At 37.2% G+C, this 20,170-nt stretch overlaps 1 protein-coding gene across 1 annotated transcript; it reads right to left on the bottom strand.

Annotated features, from left to right (window-relative positions):
- Positions 1-12,129: 12,129 nt before the first annotated feature.
- On the bottom strand, positions 12,130-13,569 carry LOC105223825 (cuticle protein 16.8). The gene is made up of 3 exons (XM_011201682.3): positions 13,265-13,569; positions 12,718-13,107; positions 12,130-12,527 (listed from the first exon to the last, which is right to left on the bottom strand). Exons 1-3 carry the CDS (start codon positions 13,283-13,285, stop codon positions 12,339-12,341), a joined length of 600 nt encoding a protein of 199 aa, XP_011199984.1. The 5' UTR covers positions 13,286-13,569; the 3' UTR covers positions 12,130-12,338.
- Positions 13,570-20,170: the final 6,601 nt, after the last annotated feature.

Raw genomic sequence — 20,170 nt, 5'->3', positions numbered from 1 at the left:
AACCGCAAGAAGCCAAAGCAGCTCCTAGAGGTTCCCATTCCGGAGTTATTGAGACTGAAGTACATGTCTTAGCAAGCTTATCAGCCTCACTGTTTCCTGCAATACCGCTGTGACCAGGCACCCAAACCAACTGTATTTTAATGAGGTTTAAATTAGAGATAAAGAGCTCCAAAGGATCGCCAACGCGTTAAATACTCCACTGCTTTTAGTTTTAACACTAATAGTCACAACAATATTTACATACGAGCTTAAAGTGAAAACGTTATACCAATATGAAACACTATTTGGACGTTTAAAATATTTCTTGAATGCCAGCTAAACGAAAAGTTTGCTCAAAATTTGACACTTCTGGGTGTTAATGCTGGTTACGGTTCAATGCAGCGGCACTTATACGAACTAGCATACACTTACATACACACACATATCAATATTCACATACACACACATTCATATATTCCCACATTCATCGTATGACATCCCACTACACTTTTTACATATACAACTACTCAGTGCGGTTATCCGATCTTCCTCATAATCGGCTTATTTTAATTGATTTTTGCTGAAGGAATGCCGGTGAACTACACACACGGGCGGATCTGTGAAATACGTAAATGAACTTAAAGTGAAGGCAACCAATCGGTAAATGACCGTTAGCAAACTTACAATTATGTCAACACACACATATTTATACAACCGCATATCATAATAACATTGCATAGACTACACGTTCGCCACCTGGGCGTATGAGTAACCGCAATTCCACTGACAGCAACCTTTTGCGCTCGACTGTCGTCAATAAATTTCGTTCAGTTTCAGTTTCTATACGAATATTTACCATATTTACTATGTCCCTTAAGCAACCCACTGTCTGCTGTTGCTGTTGTTGTTGCATGTGTTAACGCAACGTTTTTGGTGCTGAGTAAATTAAATTATACATTTGGGGCTAAGAGACATAATTTTGATGAAGCTGATATTTTACGGTTCTAATATCGACAAACTTTTTCGACATTACGGCACACCCATTGGGAGTTGTATGTATTGTATATATGTATTTTTAACTAAGCAAACACATACGTACTCGTTCGATGCTTGGCATTAAAAAGGGAATATTAAGCCACAGCAATGGCACACCTTTGGGTATTAGTTGGTAATATAATGGCAAATTTAATGCCTAGGAATGAGAGAGAAAGTGTATTAAAGGTTTTAGATTGGTGTAAATTTGTTGAAAATTGTGTGCTATTGAGAGGATTTATGAAATTTTAGCAAGTTTGAAAATTTTCTTAGAGCAAACAGCCTACATTTTACGAAAAGCGCTTTTATGTAAATTAAAAGAAGGCTTACATAGACAAATTTAATACCTTAGCAATGTAGCCGAAATAATATAAGAACGACAAAAGCTCTAAACAATTCTTCTTTATAAAAGAAAATCTATACACTCGCCAAGAGAGCCCAATATCGAGAGATGCTAATTTCCGTTGACAAGTCGGGAAAATAATATTGACCAAATAGTCTGTGTCGCGATCTTAGAAAACATGTTCTATACTCGCCCTTAGTACTTTTGGTAATACATATATACATATGTATATCAGCAAAAATTATTTGATCAAATTTGAGCAGGACTGAAAAAAAAATTATCTATTTTGTTATCGTCTGCAAAACAAGATATTAGCCAACCTGAAAACCCATACGTCGAAAAAACCCTAGAAATGAAGAGAAACCAACCTCGGTTATAATCACTTCATTAGAGCGAATTTTTGGTGGCCGAATTATATCAAGAAATGAAATGACTCCTAGATAAGATTTTGTGGGAGCTCATATGACCGATTTTCTGGTTGATAAGCTCATCAGTTCGAATCCATTATCAAGACGGCATACTGAAAAAATATTTGGTTAGGTTAAGTTGTAAGGTTAGACTGACCGGTCGTCTTGCCATGTATGAACCAGATGAGCATTATTTGAGCTGAAGCTATCTTGCGAACTGCAAGCGACTTGATATCTAATTTTGAGACTTCATTTAGCCCCTTGAACTGCGAAGCTCCTATAATACATAACTAAGACAAGTTCTAGATAGAGCTGAACAAAAGCATAGGTCCGTCAGTGCCTACTTGTCAGCACGTTTTGCATGTATTGTCGTTACTAATGCCTATCCGGGTCGTATGTGATATCCTAACATTATGACCTAACATTAAGCTACAACTCTACTGCACTCTTCTCCAGAGCGTGTTTGTGGAAAGCTTGCCTGTAACCCAGTATGCATGTATACAGCCGCTTTCCAGCAGCGGCTACAACTACCGTCCCCATACTTCTAACGACATTCCGTCTGAAGATGATTTCCGGAAGCTTCAAGGGCCGTCTGAGATCCACCTCCTTGCAGTAGATTCCTGCTCCCACTTCAATAGCCTTAAAGCTTAGCAATTAAAACCTTTCCTTTCATATAAAGCGGGATGATATGTGATCTCTTGTGTAGCCAATGGAAAGGATCATAGTGTTAATTACTAATCCTCCTGCAGCTCAGATAAGCATTAATCTATCCAACAAATGCATTGTCTAAACGACGATCTGGACAGAAGCATGGCAAAAAATTCAAAACCCCATGGAACGAGCTACCTGAGAAGACTGTAGGAAATGTGCACTTGTCCCGCATTGGCAAGACTACGCTGTAAGCATCTGGGGTCCCCATGGTATGCTACACTGGAGGAGATATCGATAGTGAGGCCACAGAGTCTGTTAAAATTAGAGGATGTCCACTTCCTCATGGACCTAGTAACTGAATTCCATCTGGTATCGCAAAGAACCAAAAATTGTCAATGTGTGGCTCATTGGCCTACTTACCAGACTAACCTAACCTTACTTATATATCTGACGTTAGGTCTGAAATTCCAACCCGCTTTTCTTCCTTATCAACGTCTTGCTGAGTTTTGTTTTTCAGGTACCTCCATCCCTAGCTGCCTGCTCGCAACCACAATACCTGCTTTAGCAACCAGTCCAGATGGCAAACCATGGCGGTAACAGCAGCCACATCCGTTAAGGATTTCCACCGGTGCCATATTAGTCCGATTAAAATATGAAGATTTGTGGTACTCTAAACAGACACAATATCTCGCAAATCTTAAAGTGAGAACAATTATTGGGCTACTGATAAACTACTACTACTATTTCATCTACATTACAGCAAATTGTTATAATTTCACACCTTGTTGCTAGCAACAATAGTGGAGCAACATTTTCATTTGCTCGCACGTAAGGCTTTATGTAAGCTCAAATATAAATACCTCCACACAAGTAAATATAGCGTTAGTGTATAGCAAGCTTCTTGAATTACAAGAGTGCTGGCACGAATTCCCCAACATGCGTTCTCTGACTGGTATAGACTCGTACTTACATGCAACGCCCACGCATGCCTTTCCATAAATCATCCAAGACGCGTGATTGGAATTTCACTTCTCTATGCACTATACGTACATATGTATGTACATATGTATTTACTACTTATAATAATATAGTTGGATATACTGTCATGTACTCCTGGTTGGTGCAACTGTTTCAGGACCAAACTATTTTGTTAGCTCACTGAAGAAATGGAACCTTTAAAAAAAGGTGGAGGCTTTATGTTGCTAAGTTAGATGGCCCAACCTATACAAAAAAATTTTCAGATCACTCTATGAACGTTCTTTTCATTTCTCACTTGGGAGGAGTTTTTAAACCACTACAGCTGAATATATGGCTCCACCAAATAAGTCAACTAGACAATTTCGTTAAAAATAGTTCCAGGTTTTTTTTTCTAAACGGGGTTAGATCTCCGAAATAACAGCCCTTGGTCGGATAAGCCCCGGGTCAATTCCGGTAACGTAGAGCCGGTTATTGCGGGAATCGAGTTCCAGGTGTTCTGTGACCTGCTCTCTGTTATCAGTGTTCAAGCAAATCAGGACCCAGGGAGAGAATTTTTCATTCAAAATTTGGCACCGTCTCTTTTTTTTTAAAAGATAATACTAATACTATATGTAACAATCTCTCTCTTTCTTTAAAAAACTCTCAAAAAACTTAGAATGATTTTTTCGAACTAAAAGGTCCTTAAAGAATAGAAAAATATTTTTCTAATTTCACTTTCTAAAAAAGCTCTCAAAGCTCACTGACTTTAAAACACCTAGAACGACTTTTTTCGAATTAAAGGCCTTAATCAATACAAAAACATTCTTCTAATAACATTTTTTTGAAAAGCTCTCAAAAGCTCACTGACCTTTAAAACACCTCGAATCATTTTTTTCGAACTAAAGTAGATGATCGTCGATTACTTTGAATGGGTTGCTTCCTTTTACAGCAATAGAAAAATATTTTTCTAATGAAATTTTGTTAAAAAGCTCTCAAAAGCTCACTGATCTTTAAAACATCTCGAATGATTTTTTTCTAACAAAAAGGTTTTACAGTGTCTTAAACAATTGAAATATAAATATTCTTTAATGACACTTTTTTTAAAAAGCTCTCTAAAGCTTACTGAGCTTTAAAACACCCAAATTTTTCGAATTAAAGTAAATAATCAAGTGGATTGCCTCCTTTTACAATAATGGATTTTTTTTTTCTAATGCATTTTTTTAAAAAGCTCTCAAAAGCTCACTGATCTTTGAATGATTTTTTTTCGAACTAAAAGTTTTCACAAGGCCTTAAACAATAAAAAATATTATTCTAACAACGTTTTTTTAAAGCTTTCAAAAGCTCATTGATCTTCAAAATGTTATTAATTCGCAAAAAAAGCGAAAAGATCAATCCAGCTATGATAGTCTTCGTGATTTGATAATGTTAGATTGATACAAGCCGTTAGTACGCTTCTATTAAGAAAGCTTTGAGAGCTTTTAGTTCAATATTGACATGAAAAAGCTTTTCAACAGTTTTTTCTTTTACCAAGGTAATTAAAAGTCTACAGATCCTTTTCAGGCAGCCTTTTTTAACAATTTTGTGACTATAGGCACAACTTTTTTCCGTCTATTTTGAAGAGAGTCGCATCTACCAATTGCTGTTTTCTGACAGTTGAATTATTTTCTTTGCGGCAAAGCACATTGCCACCTAACTTTGAAATCTGATTCTAAAACCAACAGAAAAAACGAACACTTGTATGGTACATAGCGGACTTTCAATTGCAGCCACATACATGTCGCTTGTGCTTTTCTCATTGTTGTGTTTACAATAGTGCTACAACAAAAACACCCATAGAGCATTACTCGGCGAGCCAAGTGAATATTATTGTGTTATCTACGCTTATAGAAATGGTGTGAATTGAATTGCAAGTGGTCAGTGGTGCAAGCTAGTCGATCGTCCAATGTGAAGACTGGCAAATGGCAAACAACAACAATGCGCACTAACAACTCAATTATAAATTGTATGAATGTGAGCTTAGAACTCTGAAGAAGTCTGAAGGGGCAACCATTGCCACCAACTACAAGTATTCACCAAAAATATATATTTTTAAGGAATTCTTCCTGCTACGAACGGCGTTGAAGGAAGTTTGGAGCTGAGCACACACACATACTTGTGCATATAACATAGATATGTGTGTTCTTTTCACACTTATGAGTGGCCCGAGCTTGCGGACAAGGTTGTGTGGAAATTGTGCGGCTGCTGCAAAGCTTTAAATTGCATTTTGGTGTTGTCGGCGTGGTTATGAAGGTGCATATAAATGCAGTTACAAGTGCGTATATACAGTCATATAATACATTGTGTGTGGCGCTCATATGTCTATTGGATTCTTTTGTAATTTGGGACTTCACAAGGAATGAAAAGTGATTCGATTATGCGGTATTGAAAATGTATATGGAATGATGCATGGCAATCAGGCAATCATAGGTGCGAGCGAATCCTTCATATTCTATACACATATACTCGTATATGTATGTATATATTTTTTTATATTTTTCTTACTCAATTCTTCGCAGTCCTCCATCACTGAAGAAAGTGTGACAGTTTACATTTTCTATTGTCCCGATAGTTATGGATATAGATATAGTTATAAAAACTATAAAATATAGTAAAGTAAGTAAGAAATTAAGTTTCATTGGTTTTTTAATTAACTTAAAGTTCTCTTATTAATATATATTATATATAGTTTAGTGGGGTCTCCGTTCCTGAGAAAACTTACCATAGTAATGTATCTTTAATTGTATTCTATCAAAAAGTAAAGATTTCAAGTTTCAGCGTCACAATCGCCTCACACCTAAGCACATCGGCGTACCCGACACTAGGTTCAATCATGCACATCTGACCACATTGAACTTCAAGTCGTCTATCAGCTCTGGTACTGTTTCACAATCATAGATGGATTTTTCTGATGGCCAATTGCTGTTCCTCTGAAGGACGTGACAGCAGACCTCGTGTGCACTACTTTCTGCTCGAACTGGATTACTCAGCTCGGCACTAGCTCACCATTACCACCGATCCCAGTTTGAGTCTACGTTTTTTCACGGCTTTGACACGACAGATGAATGCTCATCGCATCAGGGCAACACTCTGTCATCCGCAAACAAATGGACATGTAGAAACATGGCACCGAATACTCAAGGCAGCTCTGATGATGATGTAACTCTGTCGCTCCTTGACCTTCCGCGGTACTCCTAGATCTTCGCGCGTGCTATAAGGAAGATCTAAACTTATTACCTGCTGACCTTGTATTTGGTACAGGATTATGTGTGCCCGGAGAATTTTTCATTTCAGAGGACATCATCAGTGGATTAAGGCCCACACCAACTGCTCATCTCACCAAATCTCAAATTTTCAACCTGAAAAATATCCGCACTTGTCCCCACGTCTTTCTTCGTATCAATGCAGTAAAGCGACTTTTGTAAACACCTTATTGGATCGCCCGAAGTCCTAGAGCCCATACATATACGACACCGTTTTCATAATTAAAGTCGATGGAAGAGAGAAGGTTATTTTCGTGAATATATATATCGCCAAAGAAAACACTGAAAACCTCAGCAGGCCGTGGAGTAGCATGAAATCCAGCAGAACAACAGACTCGCAAAATATCAAAAGAAATCTACTACCACTCAATTTCAGCCAGCTGCTGAAATCATGCAAAAGATCTTCGTACTTATTCCAATAGAAATGCGACTGTTTCGTTCTTTCCATATCCTACGAAAGTCACTAGGGCAACTGCGCTTTCGGAAAGGGTCTCTCCGAGCCAATAGATACAAACCGAGGTTTCAGACAAAGCAACTCCCTATCGTGCGACTTCTTAAATCTACTCCTGGAGAAAATAATACGAGCTTAATAAAGAAGGTACAATCTTCTTTAAAAGTGTACAGCTGCTGACGTACGACGATAATATTGATATCATTGACCTCAACAACCGCGCCGTTAGTTCTACTTTCTTCAGAACGTATAAGAAAGCGAAGAGTATGGGTCTAGTTGTGAACGAGAACAAGATGATGTCGCCAAACAAACAGTCTTCACATTCGCAACTTGGCTTACACTTCAGCGTTGACAGACATAACTTTTAAGTCGTAGATAATTTCGTCAATCTTAAAACCAGCATCAACACCGCCTTGAAGTCCAACGCAGTATCACTCTCGCCTACAGGTGTTACTTAAACTGAGTAGACTGATAAGTAAAGTCCACTCTCGACGAACAAAAACCAAACTCAGACCCAGAGGCGTTGAAAATGACAACATCTGACGAGTCGGCTTTAATAGTTCTCCAGATAAAGGTTCAGCGAAAGATTTATGGTTCTTTGCACATTGGCGGATGCGAATACTGCAGTCGAAGGTACGATGAGCTGTACGAGATATATGACGACATTGACATAGTTCAGCGAATTAACAGACAGTGGCTACTCTGGCTAGGTCATGTCGTTCAAATGGATGAAAACACTCCAGCTCTGAAAGTATTCGACGCAATACCCAACGAACAAAGCACAGGAAGAGGAAGACCTCTATTCCGTTGGAAAGTCCAGATGGAGAAGAGCCTGGCTAAACTTTGAATCTCCAATGAGCGCCAAACAGCGAAAATGAAGAAAAGTTGAAAAGTTTTCATTTCAAAAGCTACTCACTTAAGCAACTATGCTTTTAATATTCTCAATAATTTAAACAAATTTGTCTTCGATTTGACTTCGACAAATATATACTTGTATATACATATATGTATATATTTTTTTTTCAACTAAGAGCTTCTGCTACTAACTAAAGATATGCAAGCCGCCAAATTTCATAAAAATTCTTCAAAAAATAATTTGTAAAACTACAACAACAGCAACAAATAATAAAAGTGCTATAAAAGTAATGCTGCAAATAAGTTAAATCCTTCAACTTGCAACTTTTCACTGCTGCGGTTGATGTTGCACAAGAAAAAAGTAGAAGCAATATGGTTGAAAAACGCTGCTGGTTGCCACAAAAATGTACGCCATGCAGCTTTTTATGCTCTTTTCGCTCATATACGTATTATAGCAGATATACGCATGCAAGTGTTTGGTGCGCTAACGATTCTGCATGGCGATAACGGTTGTACGAAAGCAACTACATACAAACACACACACATATACATGCAGGGTGAAAGGAAAGGGGGCGTTTGCGCGCGTGGCAGCGGCAATGCGCAACACTTTACGTGCTATTATGGCGTATTGGAGCGCAATTCCGCTCTAACCGGAACTGTGAATGCGCAACAGAAACCCACAACAACGGCAACAACAAACACCAACAAACAACAGAAACAGCAACAACAACGCAAACGCCAACAGACGCTGTATACACTAAGGACAGCGGTATGCTGCTGCTGAAAATGGCGGAAAAAATTGTACGTGCATACAAAGGATAACGGTGCAATGCAGCTGCTTGGCCGCAAACTTCTTGGTAAATCGTTTCGCTCACCTCAATTTAAATGCTGTAAAAAATATTGCCAAATATATATGTAGGTATATCAAAATACCGTTACTATATACATATATATAGATATAGTGTATGCGCTGCATAAAAGCCGCATAAAAATGCAACAACAACAACTCGACCGCAGCATAAATGATTGCAATGGCAAAACGCAGTGGTGAAACACAAAAGTTTTCGCCTCGTAAACTTTAAATTGCACAAAAAGAGAAATATATATATAATAATAATGCAAGAACGCAAACGTTTAATACTCTTTCATCACTATTATTCCATTACAAGTGTTTTTTATTGTCCTTTTTGTTTTGCTTATTTCCTTGTAAGCTTAAATTACGAATTTAATACACCATAAAGGCACTGGCGATATTGATATGGCACAACTTTACTCTAAAAAACACATATTTTTGCCAAATTTAAATAGTAACCGAAGAGCTGCTATAAGAAAGATAACTGAAATCATTAAAAATTTTGTATACCCTGAACACGGTATATTCTTATTAATTTTGTAACTCAAAAAGGAAACAACAAAGTATATAGATGGTAATCCATTTCGAGCTTCCCCACTTTTATCACACGATTTTGGTGCTCGACCGGCTCAAAAAGTGGGATTATTTGCTGACCGAGGTGTTCTCTCAATAAATCCATTGATTGATGCCATGTGTGGGAAGTGACGTCGTCTTGTTGAAACCAAATATTACTGAAATCTCGAGGTTGAATTTCAGGCATCAAATAGTCAGTTATCATAGTGCGATAACGGTCGCCATTGACGGTTACGTTCTCACCGGCATAATTTTTGAAGAAACATGGACCGATGATTCCACCGGCTTACAAACTACACCAAACCGTTGTTTTTTTCTGAATGAAATGCAACTTTTTAACCTCTTCACGTTGCTCTTTGTCCCAAATGCGGCATTTCTGCTTGTTTAAATACCCAGTCAGTCAGAAATGGGAGTCATCGCTGAAAAAATTTAGCTCAGGAACGTCGGAGAAGGAAGTTCGAGAGTCTTCTTGCATAAGATGTATTTTGTATGCGACGTGAGTCGATTTAGCCATCTCCATCCGTGAACTACCCTCAGTATAGTAGATATCGATCTGAAATTTTACACACGTTTTCTACTCCCCAAGAAGCTGCTCATTTTCGGAACCGCCGATATCGGACCATTAGAGCATATTGCTGCCATTCAAACTGAACGATCGGAATTATGATTTTATACGAAAAAAATTTATTTGACGGCTATTGTCTAAGGCAACACTGTGGTCTCCGAAGAAATTTTTCATATTAGGCACAAGTGACCGCCATCAAACTAATCAGGGAAATGAACTTTTTATATCCTTTTATGCAATAAGAAAAGAATGTACTTGTATATAGAGTATGATATGAAAAGTATGGTATGATTTTCTTGATTTTTCAAATTTATAATATGTATTATTTCTTGGCCTATAAATTTATGCAATATTTTCTAGTTATTGATAGCTTGTTGATTAATTCCATTCGTCAAAAAGTAATTTGGCATCATTTGTACTCCATAAGAACTTCTGAAAGAAGTGCTTGGAGTTATTGTATTATTGTTGTCTAGACCAACCCTCACGTGATATCAAATTGAGCGAATAGAAACACGGCTTAGGAGTGAACCCAAACAAAACGATTAAATAGTTTTATTTACCAAAAGGTAAAGGACCACAACGCGCCTCTCACTTGGAGGCCCAAGTCTTCAACCGAGTAGGCACTGCTGCCAGATATATTGTTGCGAAATGCGCTCTAAGGCTCAGAGTTGCCGGCTATATGAAGGACATGCCGAAGTTCGCTCGCTAACGGTGCGCTTAAAGTCAAGAAATGTATGTCCATAGTAGAAATAGCATGAAGCAACTTCATCTCCAGGCTCGTTTAGGTGACCGGTCATGGCGAAATCGCTGGCAACTGCAAAGCCGATTATCTAGCCAAGAGAACACCCATGCCCGTTAAAATCGGAATTTGTTGAGTTGGATCTGCACTGACTTTTTGTCAGTTTCGCCCTTGTCAAAGTTCATCTTGCTGAATATGGCAGGTGTTCTTATTCTCGGCATCCATGCGGTAAGGCTAAAAGTCTTGACGGAAGCAAGTTGTGAAAATTGTATGAATGGTAAATTGAAAATATCCAGGCACTTTCTCCTCAATTGTTCAGCATTTACAATTTCTACAAGCAGCATTTCCAGAACGAAAGCGAACAAACCATTGTTGTGCTACTCGAAGTGAGGCAGCATTATCTACAATATATAAACTTCACAAATTTTTATATATGGCAATGCGTCGCATTCTTCCCTTTTTTATACAAAAATTTCAAAATATAGCGAATTTCTTCATTATTTTCACTCATTTTTGAACAGCTGTAACTTTTTTCCCACCTTCCCCGACTTTAACTTTTTTTGGTTAAGTGAAGCTTAAAATCTCACCTTTCCAAAACTATATGGTAAGGCAAAATACGAAAAGACTTTTTCGACTACTCAATATATGAAATTTCTTGATTTCCGATCCTCTGGTTGACGTTTTACATCTTACAGTATTTCTCTGTCTTTGATTCATGCTACTTGCTTGTGTATAAAACGTTTGGTTGCACCCGAACTTAGTCTTTCTTACTTGTTTTCAAGTTATATTAGTAGTAATATTTCACTTTTTAATTTGATGTGCTTTAAGAGCGTGCCCTTTGGTTTTCTTTTAACTATATTTATTAATTTCACACTGAGTGTGCCTCTTAAAAAAATAGTTGATAAGAAAGACCTACTCACTGCTACTACAAATCACTCCAAGTATAAAAAACTTCAAGTATAAAAATAATCAAGCTGATTAAACAACGTGATTGCCACTTGTAAGTAATTAAATATTTACTCGAATATGTAAACTAGTGAGGGTTTATTTACAGGGAGCTAAAAAAACGAAAAAAAGAAGTTCAAAAATCAGAATAAGCGATCGTATAAGAGATATGTGATATAGTTGTCCGATCTGATCAGTAGAATATAAAAATGCACCGACATAAATACTAAATTTCATTTAGATATCACAAAAACTGTTGAAAAATTTGTTTAACCCCGAAAAACTTTGCTTGAAAAATCGCTGACTTGAAACCGGTTTTAGACAAATAGTCTCTTCGGCAAAGTTGTGCAGAATGAACCGTAGAATATTTCCCGCGTACGTGATTTTACACAAAAAAAATAGACCTGCTGTAGTGTTAGTATCGTTGGAGATGCTTATCGCTACTCTACAATTCCTTACACAAATAATTTCGCACAAATATTTGGAAGCTTTTGAGCATATTGTTGCGGCGCAACAAACATTTATTGGCAAGCCAAACATATTACAAATACATATATACTACACATGCACATTGCAGCTAAGGGGATTGGTACACGAAAATCACAAAAGCAAATTACTAAGGCATTTAACTACGTAGAACTGAAGTGAAACATATTATGTACAAGCGAACTAAAGAATACGACTCGAGTTTAGTAGTGCTGATATTGCTCCTCCTCGCCATGGTACTGGCCATCATCCTGTGGATTGTTCAAGCGCTGCGCCTCCAGTTCGGCGCGCATGCGCGCATGTTCCGCAGCAATGCGCTCGAATTCACTCAGATGCTTGTGTGTGGCATAGGCGACAGCCTCGGTGTTGCGCGGCCCAGCGGCATAGGCAGCCTAATTTGCATTAAAAATGTAAAATAAACAACATTTTTTTGAATAAATTTTGAATAATTAAAAAATGAAATTTAATTAGGCAGCAAGTCGTGCACGCTGTTGACATTGCCGTCATAAGAAAACAACGCGGCAACTGTCCAACTAGGCACGACTTGCAGCGCAGCGTCAATGTTAGGCGTGCCAAACTTACATTCGGTGCGCCGTTCACCCCCTCGGCGGCATGTTCTTGCGCAATGCGATTGTAGAGCGCAAAATGCTTGCGCTTCGCCTGCTTCACCGCCTCGGTATCCTCCTGTTCGTGACTCAACTGCGGATGGAAACCATGCTCATCGGCTACATATTGTACGGTGCGCAATTGATTCTTCGGATCCACATAGGAGAAGGCGCCACGTACCACACCCGTGCCATCGGAGACCTCGGTATGCTGGCGATCCACATGACCTGGCGCACGGCCAGCCTGATAGCTGAAGACATACGGATTAGGTGGCCCTGGCTGTGGTGTTGTTGTGGTATAGCCGCCCTGGTGTAGTATGTGCGAGACATCGGCGCGTGCGCAAGCGAGCGCGGCAGCAACGACGACCTATTTTCGTTGTTATTTTCCGTGCGAAATGGAAATAAATGAAAGAAATATGAAAATGCAAATTAGTTTACTTGCGCATGCGTGGAATTGCAGTTATTTATGTTTATTTTTTTGTTTTATGAGGAAATTTTAAGTTATTACGGCGCAAGAGTCTCACCAGCTTAATAAACAATTTCATTATGGCGCACACTAAATCGATTTTTCTGCTACACAAAAGTTAAAGTTCGCGAAGTTTGTAAGATTTTCGTTATTTCTTTATGCAATCGGCGATAATTTCTACTTTGACAACGCGTAAGCTTGCTGGCAAGTTGTGTACGTCCGCAAATGTTGTACGCTACTAAAAACTCGCCTTAATAAACACTCGCTTAAGCTTAATAACAGCGACGAAAACACACTAGCAAAACAAGAAAATGAAATACGAAATTTTGCTTATTTTTTTGAAGTTCGGAAAACCGGTATTTTGTAGCTTTGTAACGGATTTGTACAACCGATTCACTACTTATGAATGTCTTACTCATGTATATTTGTATCGCCGTACATATGTATGCCCAACAAACAAACGTCACCAGCTCAGTAAAGCACCTTTGCTTTGAAGCTTCGAAGCTGTAGTTAGACTCATATTAACATTGATTGATTGAAGCTTTTGCCAAGCACGATGAGCCGTTTAAGTTGTATTATAGCAGTACATGAGTTTTCAGGTTCGCCTCAACGCTCTGTGACTTAGCGTCTAAGTCAATGCGAAGATGCTGCGAAACTTGTTTTGTTCATTCAAAATTTTAATTTCACACTTTACAGATTACGTTTTAAGAAATGCGATAATAAATGTCGAATGTTAAGTTTCGTTCTTTCGGTATATTTATGCCTCGTAATCATTTAATAAATTTTTCAGTTTATTGTTTATTTTATTTATGACAATATACATATAATTAACTTAGTATGAATGAGTCATTCCGGTGAGTGTTCGAGAATAAACAATTTTGTAACAAAAACAATTAAATTATTAGAATGTTTCTTTATAGGTTCTTCTACAAAGTTGAGCAAATCAGTTTATGACGCTGTTAACCCTTGAAAACTACACGTTTTTTGGATTTATTTAAGGAAACTGGAAGACATTTGAGCAATTCAGCTCTATAGTACTAAAGCAAAGACATACAGGTACTCAGCTCTAGAGTACTAAAATTCATAAAGCGCTAAAGCTCGTCGAGCAATAAAACTCGTAAAGAACTCAAACTAGTAAAACACAAGAACTCCTAATGCACAAGAACACCTAAAGCACTAGACATCCAAAATCACATGATTTTCTATAGTACTAAAGCTTTTAAGCTTTAAAGATATTAAAGTTTTCAAACACCGAAGGCTGTACTGCTGCTCCTAAAAAACTCAAACTCCTAAAGCACATGATTTCTGTAGTAAGAGAGCTTTTAAAGCTCAACATTTTTTTAAGTTCTAAAAGTTTGACTGCGCAAAAGCTTTTAAAGTAATATAACAACTTAAGCTTTAATATCATATAATATCAAAACTTACTAAGCACGAAGGCTTTTAAATCGTTAAGGCACTAAAAGCTCTAAAGTTTGACTGCGCAAAAGCTTTTAAAGTAATATAACAACTTAAGCTTTAATATCATATAATATCAAAACTTACTAAGCACGAAGGCTTTTAAATCGTTAAAGCTCTTAATTTTTTTAAGCTCTGAAGGTTTTACTGCGCAAAAGCTTTTAAAGTAATAAAACAACTTAAGCTTTAAATGTCATACTATTATATCAAAACTTAATAAGCACGAAAGCTTTTCGAACATTAAAGCTTCGAAGAAAGTAAACTTAGTAAATTACTAAAGCGCTGAAGGTACAAAATTACTCAATATAGCATTTTTTAAGCTCTGAAACTTCTAAAGTAGCAAAACAACTTTCGTTTTAACTATTTGATGTAACAAAGCTTATTAAGCACGAAAACTCTTTCAACATGAAAGCGGCGAAGAAAGAAAAATTTATAAATTACTAAAGCACATGAGAGCACAAACTCATTACCAAAACTTATTAAGCACAAAAGCTCCTCAAACAGTAAAGCTCCGAAGACAGCAAAAGTTATGGTTGGTTGGTCGATTCAAAACGGAGACGCATAGACGCTGGACCGCAGGTGGTCGCACTTAGGCCAACGTTAGGAGCATTGTGCCCCAGGGAGGTAAACACTTTAAGCCTTATCCAGCAGCTCTGTAGATTCGGTAAAAGTACTGATTCTTTTCCAATCTAAGCCTTATTCAGCAACTTTGTAGATTTGGTAAAGGACCCGATTCTTTTCCACCCCAGCCGTCCAATGTCTTTTAAATTAGAATATAAGAAGCCGTAGAATATATCCTTTCCCATACAGCTGACTGCGGGGCATAGATAATGTTCCAACTTCTCATCATCTTCCGCACAAGCCCTGTATTTCACCGAATACATTTTTGCCATTTTCGCAAAAGTTATAAATTATTAAAGCACTGAGGTCAGAAAAGCTTTTACAGCAGCATTAAGTCACCAAAAACATTAAAGCTCTTAAGGCACTGAAGCTCCAAAATCAGTAAAGCCCCGAAGTCGTAATAGCTTTTAAGTCATTAAAGCTATAAGGCCACAAACTCTTTACGCATTAAGGCGCGCAAGAAAGCTCTAAAGACTCTTTAGAATGAAATTATGCATAAACGAGTTGTAAATTTTAAGGGAGTACCAACTAACCTCAAGTATCTATAACAAAACAGTCGGTATTAAGACGCAGTCAGTAAAAATGCTTGACATCGATCTTTAGATGACATAAATGGTCAGGTGAGTTAAGAAACAGAGTAGTTAAGTAGGTACGACCAGTTTCGAGTTTCTTAATTGGAGTTTTTAACTGATTTTCGCTACCACTATTCATCCTGCAAATGAGTTACCAGAGATAAATAGTATTCCTGTAGTTGCTCTAACCTAAACTAGCATTCTCTCAAATATCACTTGGTCCATTCTTTCAGTTTCAGGTACTCAAAAAGCTTATGGAGAAAAGCTTTTAGATCGTCCAGCGCAATTTGGGCATGATCACATGAAATAAATGCAAAAGTAAATCCGTTATGCCAACTGTTTATTGTGAAAAACTAGGTTTCTTCCAGCTAAGTTCTCCTCTTACACTCACTTCACTCTAATAACATACATAGGTTGATCGGCTTGGTCTCGCACGAACGCACAAAAAATGGAAATGGAAACTGTATCGCTGCGATCACTTTTAGTGACACCAAAGTAAATTGGTATATTTGTAGAGTATTTGTAATTCTTCTGCAATTACTAATATTTGTGTGTTCTTTAAGAAACAAGAAATTCTTGTATGTAATTTTATCTGCCGTTTTAGCATCAAAATTTTGTAACACTTGTAATATTAGTGAACATTTTAAAGAAGCCATAATATTTAGACAAGTGTAATTCAATACTCAGGTCAGGGTAATGCAAAGTAATCTTAAATACCCACGTGCTGTTTAGGCTTAGCGTCAGTAGGTTGTTCACCTTTCACACATAAGACGATCAATGCGCTGAATTTGATGCTTTTAATCACACACACGTTAAGATTGTCGTTAATATTGTATTTTAACGACTTACAGTTGTTACAGCAACAAATAAATATTTATTTAATTATATCTGAGATGATCTTAGCTTTCGTGACATTCAATTACTTGAATAAAAATCTTTGAGCTCAATCGGAAGATCTAAAGAGACATGCTTAGTTTTTCGTGTTTGGCCTCAACCAGTTCTTTCCTTCCAAATACTACTTTGCTAGAGAGGGAAACATCTCTGGACTAACTTTTAACGCATTCATTAAGTTTTGAATTCCAGAGTCCAGCTTAAAGAGTCTTGCACTAACTTTTACGATACGTTTTTAATAGATAAAAGTCCAGCAGCAATTTCACGTTCGATATTGATACGAAGTTCATAAATCGTCGCTGGCTCGTTGGCATATACCATAGACTTGACGTAGCTGCACAGGAGATAGTCTAATAGTCCGCACGACCGAGGCGTTCAATTGACTGAGCCATTTCGTGAGGTAACACGTTCACCAAACTTTGGCTGCCGGACCGATAAGGCATATTTTGCTAATTGGCGAAGCTATTCAGCCAGAAATGAGCTTCATCGCTGAAGATGATTTTTCGATATAAATCCAGATCATTTTCAAGTTGTTTCTCACCCCAATTCACGAACATACGACGATTCTGGTGGTCTTCAGTTCAGTTCTTGTGTCAATTTAATCTTGTAAGGATATAGGCCAAGATCTTTTCGAAAAATTCGCCACAACGACGTCACAGAGAGCTGTCCAAGGCTTGAGAACGACGTGGGAGAGACTGATTTTGATCTTCCTCAATTGATGCGCTAGCGGCAGCATTATTCTCGACACTATGAACACTTCTTTGTCTCACAGACACGGGAACATTTTGTACTGTTTCAACTTTTTCATCACACGCTCAATTGTAGATCTGACAGAACGATTATGACGACCACAGATTGGACGTAGCGCTCTTAAAGTTGAGGCCACTGACTCCGAATTTACGTAGTAAATTTTAATCATTTCGACTCGTTGTTGGATCGTATATCCTTCCATGTTTAAATGGCAAACCTTACCGTAGAGAAATGTCGAAAGAGCGGGAAAATTATGGCATCGTTTGCTTTGCCTATCAGTCTACTTTTGTAGTGTCCCTATTAAAAAACCCGTTAGAAGCTTTTAACTTCAGAACTGGCCGCAGAAGTAAAGTTTTTGGAAATAATTGAGCTGTTCTAAACTAAGTTTGGTATACTACATCCAATATTGTACAGGGTATGAAATTTAAGTTGTATAACACACTTGAGTCTGAGGTCCATTAAAGTCTCTAGTCGAAGTGCTTAACTTTTAACTGTTATTTTCAGAGATAAATTACGCAAAAGGCCAGACGTGTTATGTTTCATAAATTACTCAATACTTATAGTTAATACAGATTTTAATATATGTATGTATTTAAATTAATGACCACTACTGTATTTAATCGTTAAATATATAAGAAGATGCATATTATCAATATTTCTAATTAATGAAAATAATATTTTATTTTTGCTAAGCGGCATAGAGGTTATCAATTTCGGCATAGAGAGAGATGCGGTTTAGTTTTGTTCAGTTATACATATAAATTTACACATTAGGGTGGATCCCAAAAAAGCAAATGCGCATTTTTTTTACTCAACTATTTAAATGGCCTTAATAGAGTTAAAATTAACAACATAAGTTCAGGTTCATATTGAAGACAATGTAGGTATATCTTCACAAGTCCGCATGTATCTATTTAACCCTCTTTTATACCCTGAACAAAGTATATTTGATTGTACACACCTTTTTTCCCCAAGCAGCTGCTTATTTTTCGTAACCGCCAATAACGGTCCACTATAAGATATAGCTGTCATACAAACTGATCCGTAAAAATTGAAATATCTTCAAGAAATTTGGCATGAACTATTGCCTAAGACTTGGACTTGTGATGGTGCAATCTCTGAAGAAAGTTTTCAGATCGGATCACTATAGCACATAGCCATACAAACTAACTGATCAAAATCAAGATCATTCATTATTGGATAATATACGGCCGAATAGACCACGTTCGCAGCAACTCGGACTGACGTATGGAACGACTTGGCGCATTTTACGTCAAAGACCTTAAATTCAAAGCAAACAAAATACTGCTTACTAGAACTGAAGCCGCTCGACCATTTCAGCGGCATCGCTTTGCTCTACGGGCTCTTGAAAAGAAGATCCGACGTTTTCAACACAGATTTTGTCAAGCGATGAGCCGCCGAGACATTTTGGCACGAAGGACAACCTGAAGAAATTCAAGAGCTGCCATTTCATCCAGAAATTCAATCGACACGTCTCACCCATCACATTAATCCATGGATTTATTAAGAGAACACTTCGCTGAGTACGTTTTGGGCCGATCGATTGGCCATCAAGATCGTGTGATATCACACCGTTATGCCTTCTTCCTGTGGGGATATGTAAAGTCGAAAGTCTATGCGGACAATTAACATTACGTGTGTCATTCGCCAGTTACTAGTCGAAATGTTCGAACGAATTATCGAAAATTGGACTCAATGGATGGACCAACGAGACGTAGCCGCGGTCAACATTTGAAAGAGATAATCTTCAGAAAATAAATGTCAAAGAATGTTCTTTCGAATGATAATGAACATTCTCCATCAAATTTGAAGTTTCTGTAGTAGGGAACCTCGAAATGGATCACCCTTTGGCTTCGATGCAGCTAAAGTTAACATTTTGACTTGTTTTTGTTCCTAATGCCCAAAATAGGCAAATCGTTTAAGTTTTAATATTAATTTAGAAGGGTCAAAATATTAATTTTGCATTTTTATATGTAAGGACCACCCTATTTATTTTATTATTATTATAAAAATAAAAAATTTAATAAAAATTTAAACCGTATATTTAAGAATTACCCTAATGTAAGTACACTCAGAGATTTATTATGCAAACAGTTGTTTGCAAAATAGATGTTCATTCTTCTACACAAGTACCACCCTAATGTATATACCTACATTTGTAAAGATATATCACAAAGAAGCTTCTTTAAGCGCTCATAAGTCATGTAAGAATGCTCATAATTAGCGAAATTCGCAGAAATGATGGGGGTTTTTCTTAAATCTACTTAATAAACAAAACAAGATCGCTCACTGCGGATGAGCAACGTTTAGGTAAAGCTCTATGTTAATTGAAACCGTTCAGTTGTGCAAAGCCGTTTAAGGTACTTGCAAGCAATCCAAATATTTAATTCAAATCAAAGTGGCGTGTATACCGAGCTGAGCGTTACGTGTGTCCATAGTCTCAAGATAAAACAAAATGCCGTTACTAAGAGTGTGTTTATTTGTGCTTTCGCTATATTTACTGCTGATAAGTGTGAATGGTGAGCAAAAATATCAAATAAAAACAATTAAAAGTGTAAATTAGTAAACTATTATATAAGTGTGTAGATATAATTACTCACTGCGGTCTCTCTGTAATATTAACTTATCATTTTTCTATTATAAATATTTATACA

The sequence above is a fragment of the Bactrocera dorsalis genome, chromosome 3, assembly GCF_023373825.1.
Source record: "Bactrocera dorsalis isolate Fly_Bdor chromosome 3, ASM2337382v1, whole genome shotgun sequence".
NCBI lineage: Eukaryota > Metazoa > Arthropoda > Insecta > Diptera > Tephritidae > Bactrocera > Bactrocera dorsalis.
This window is presented reverse-complemented; position numbering and strand designations above follow the sequence as displayed.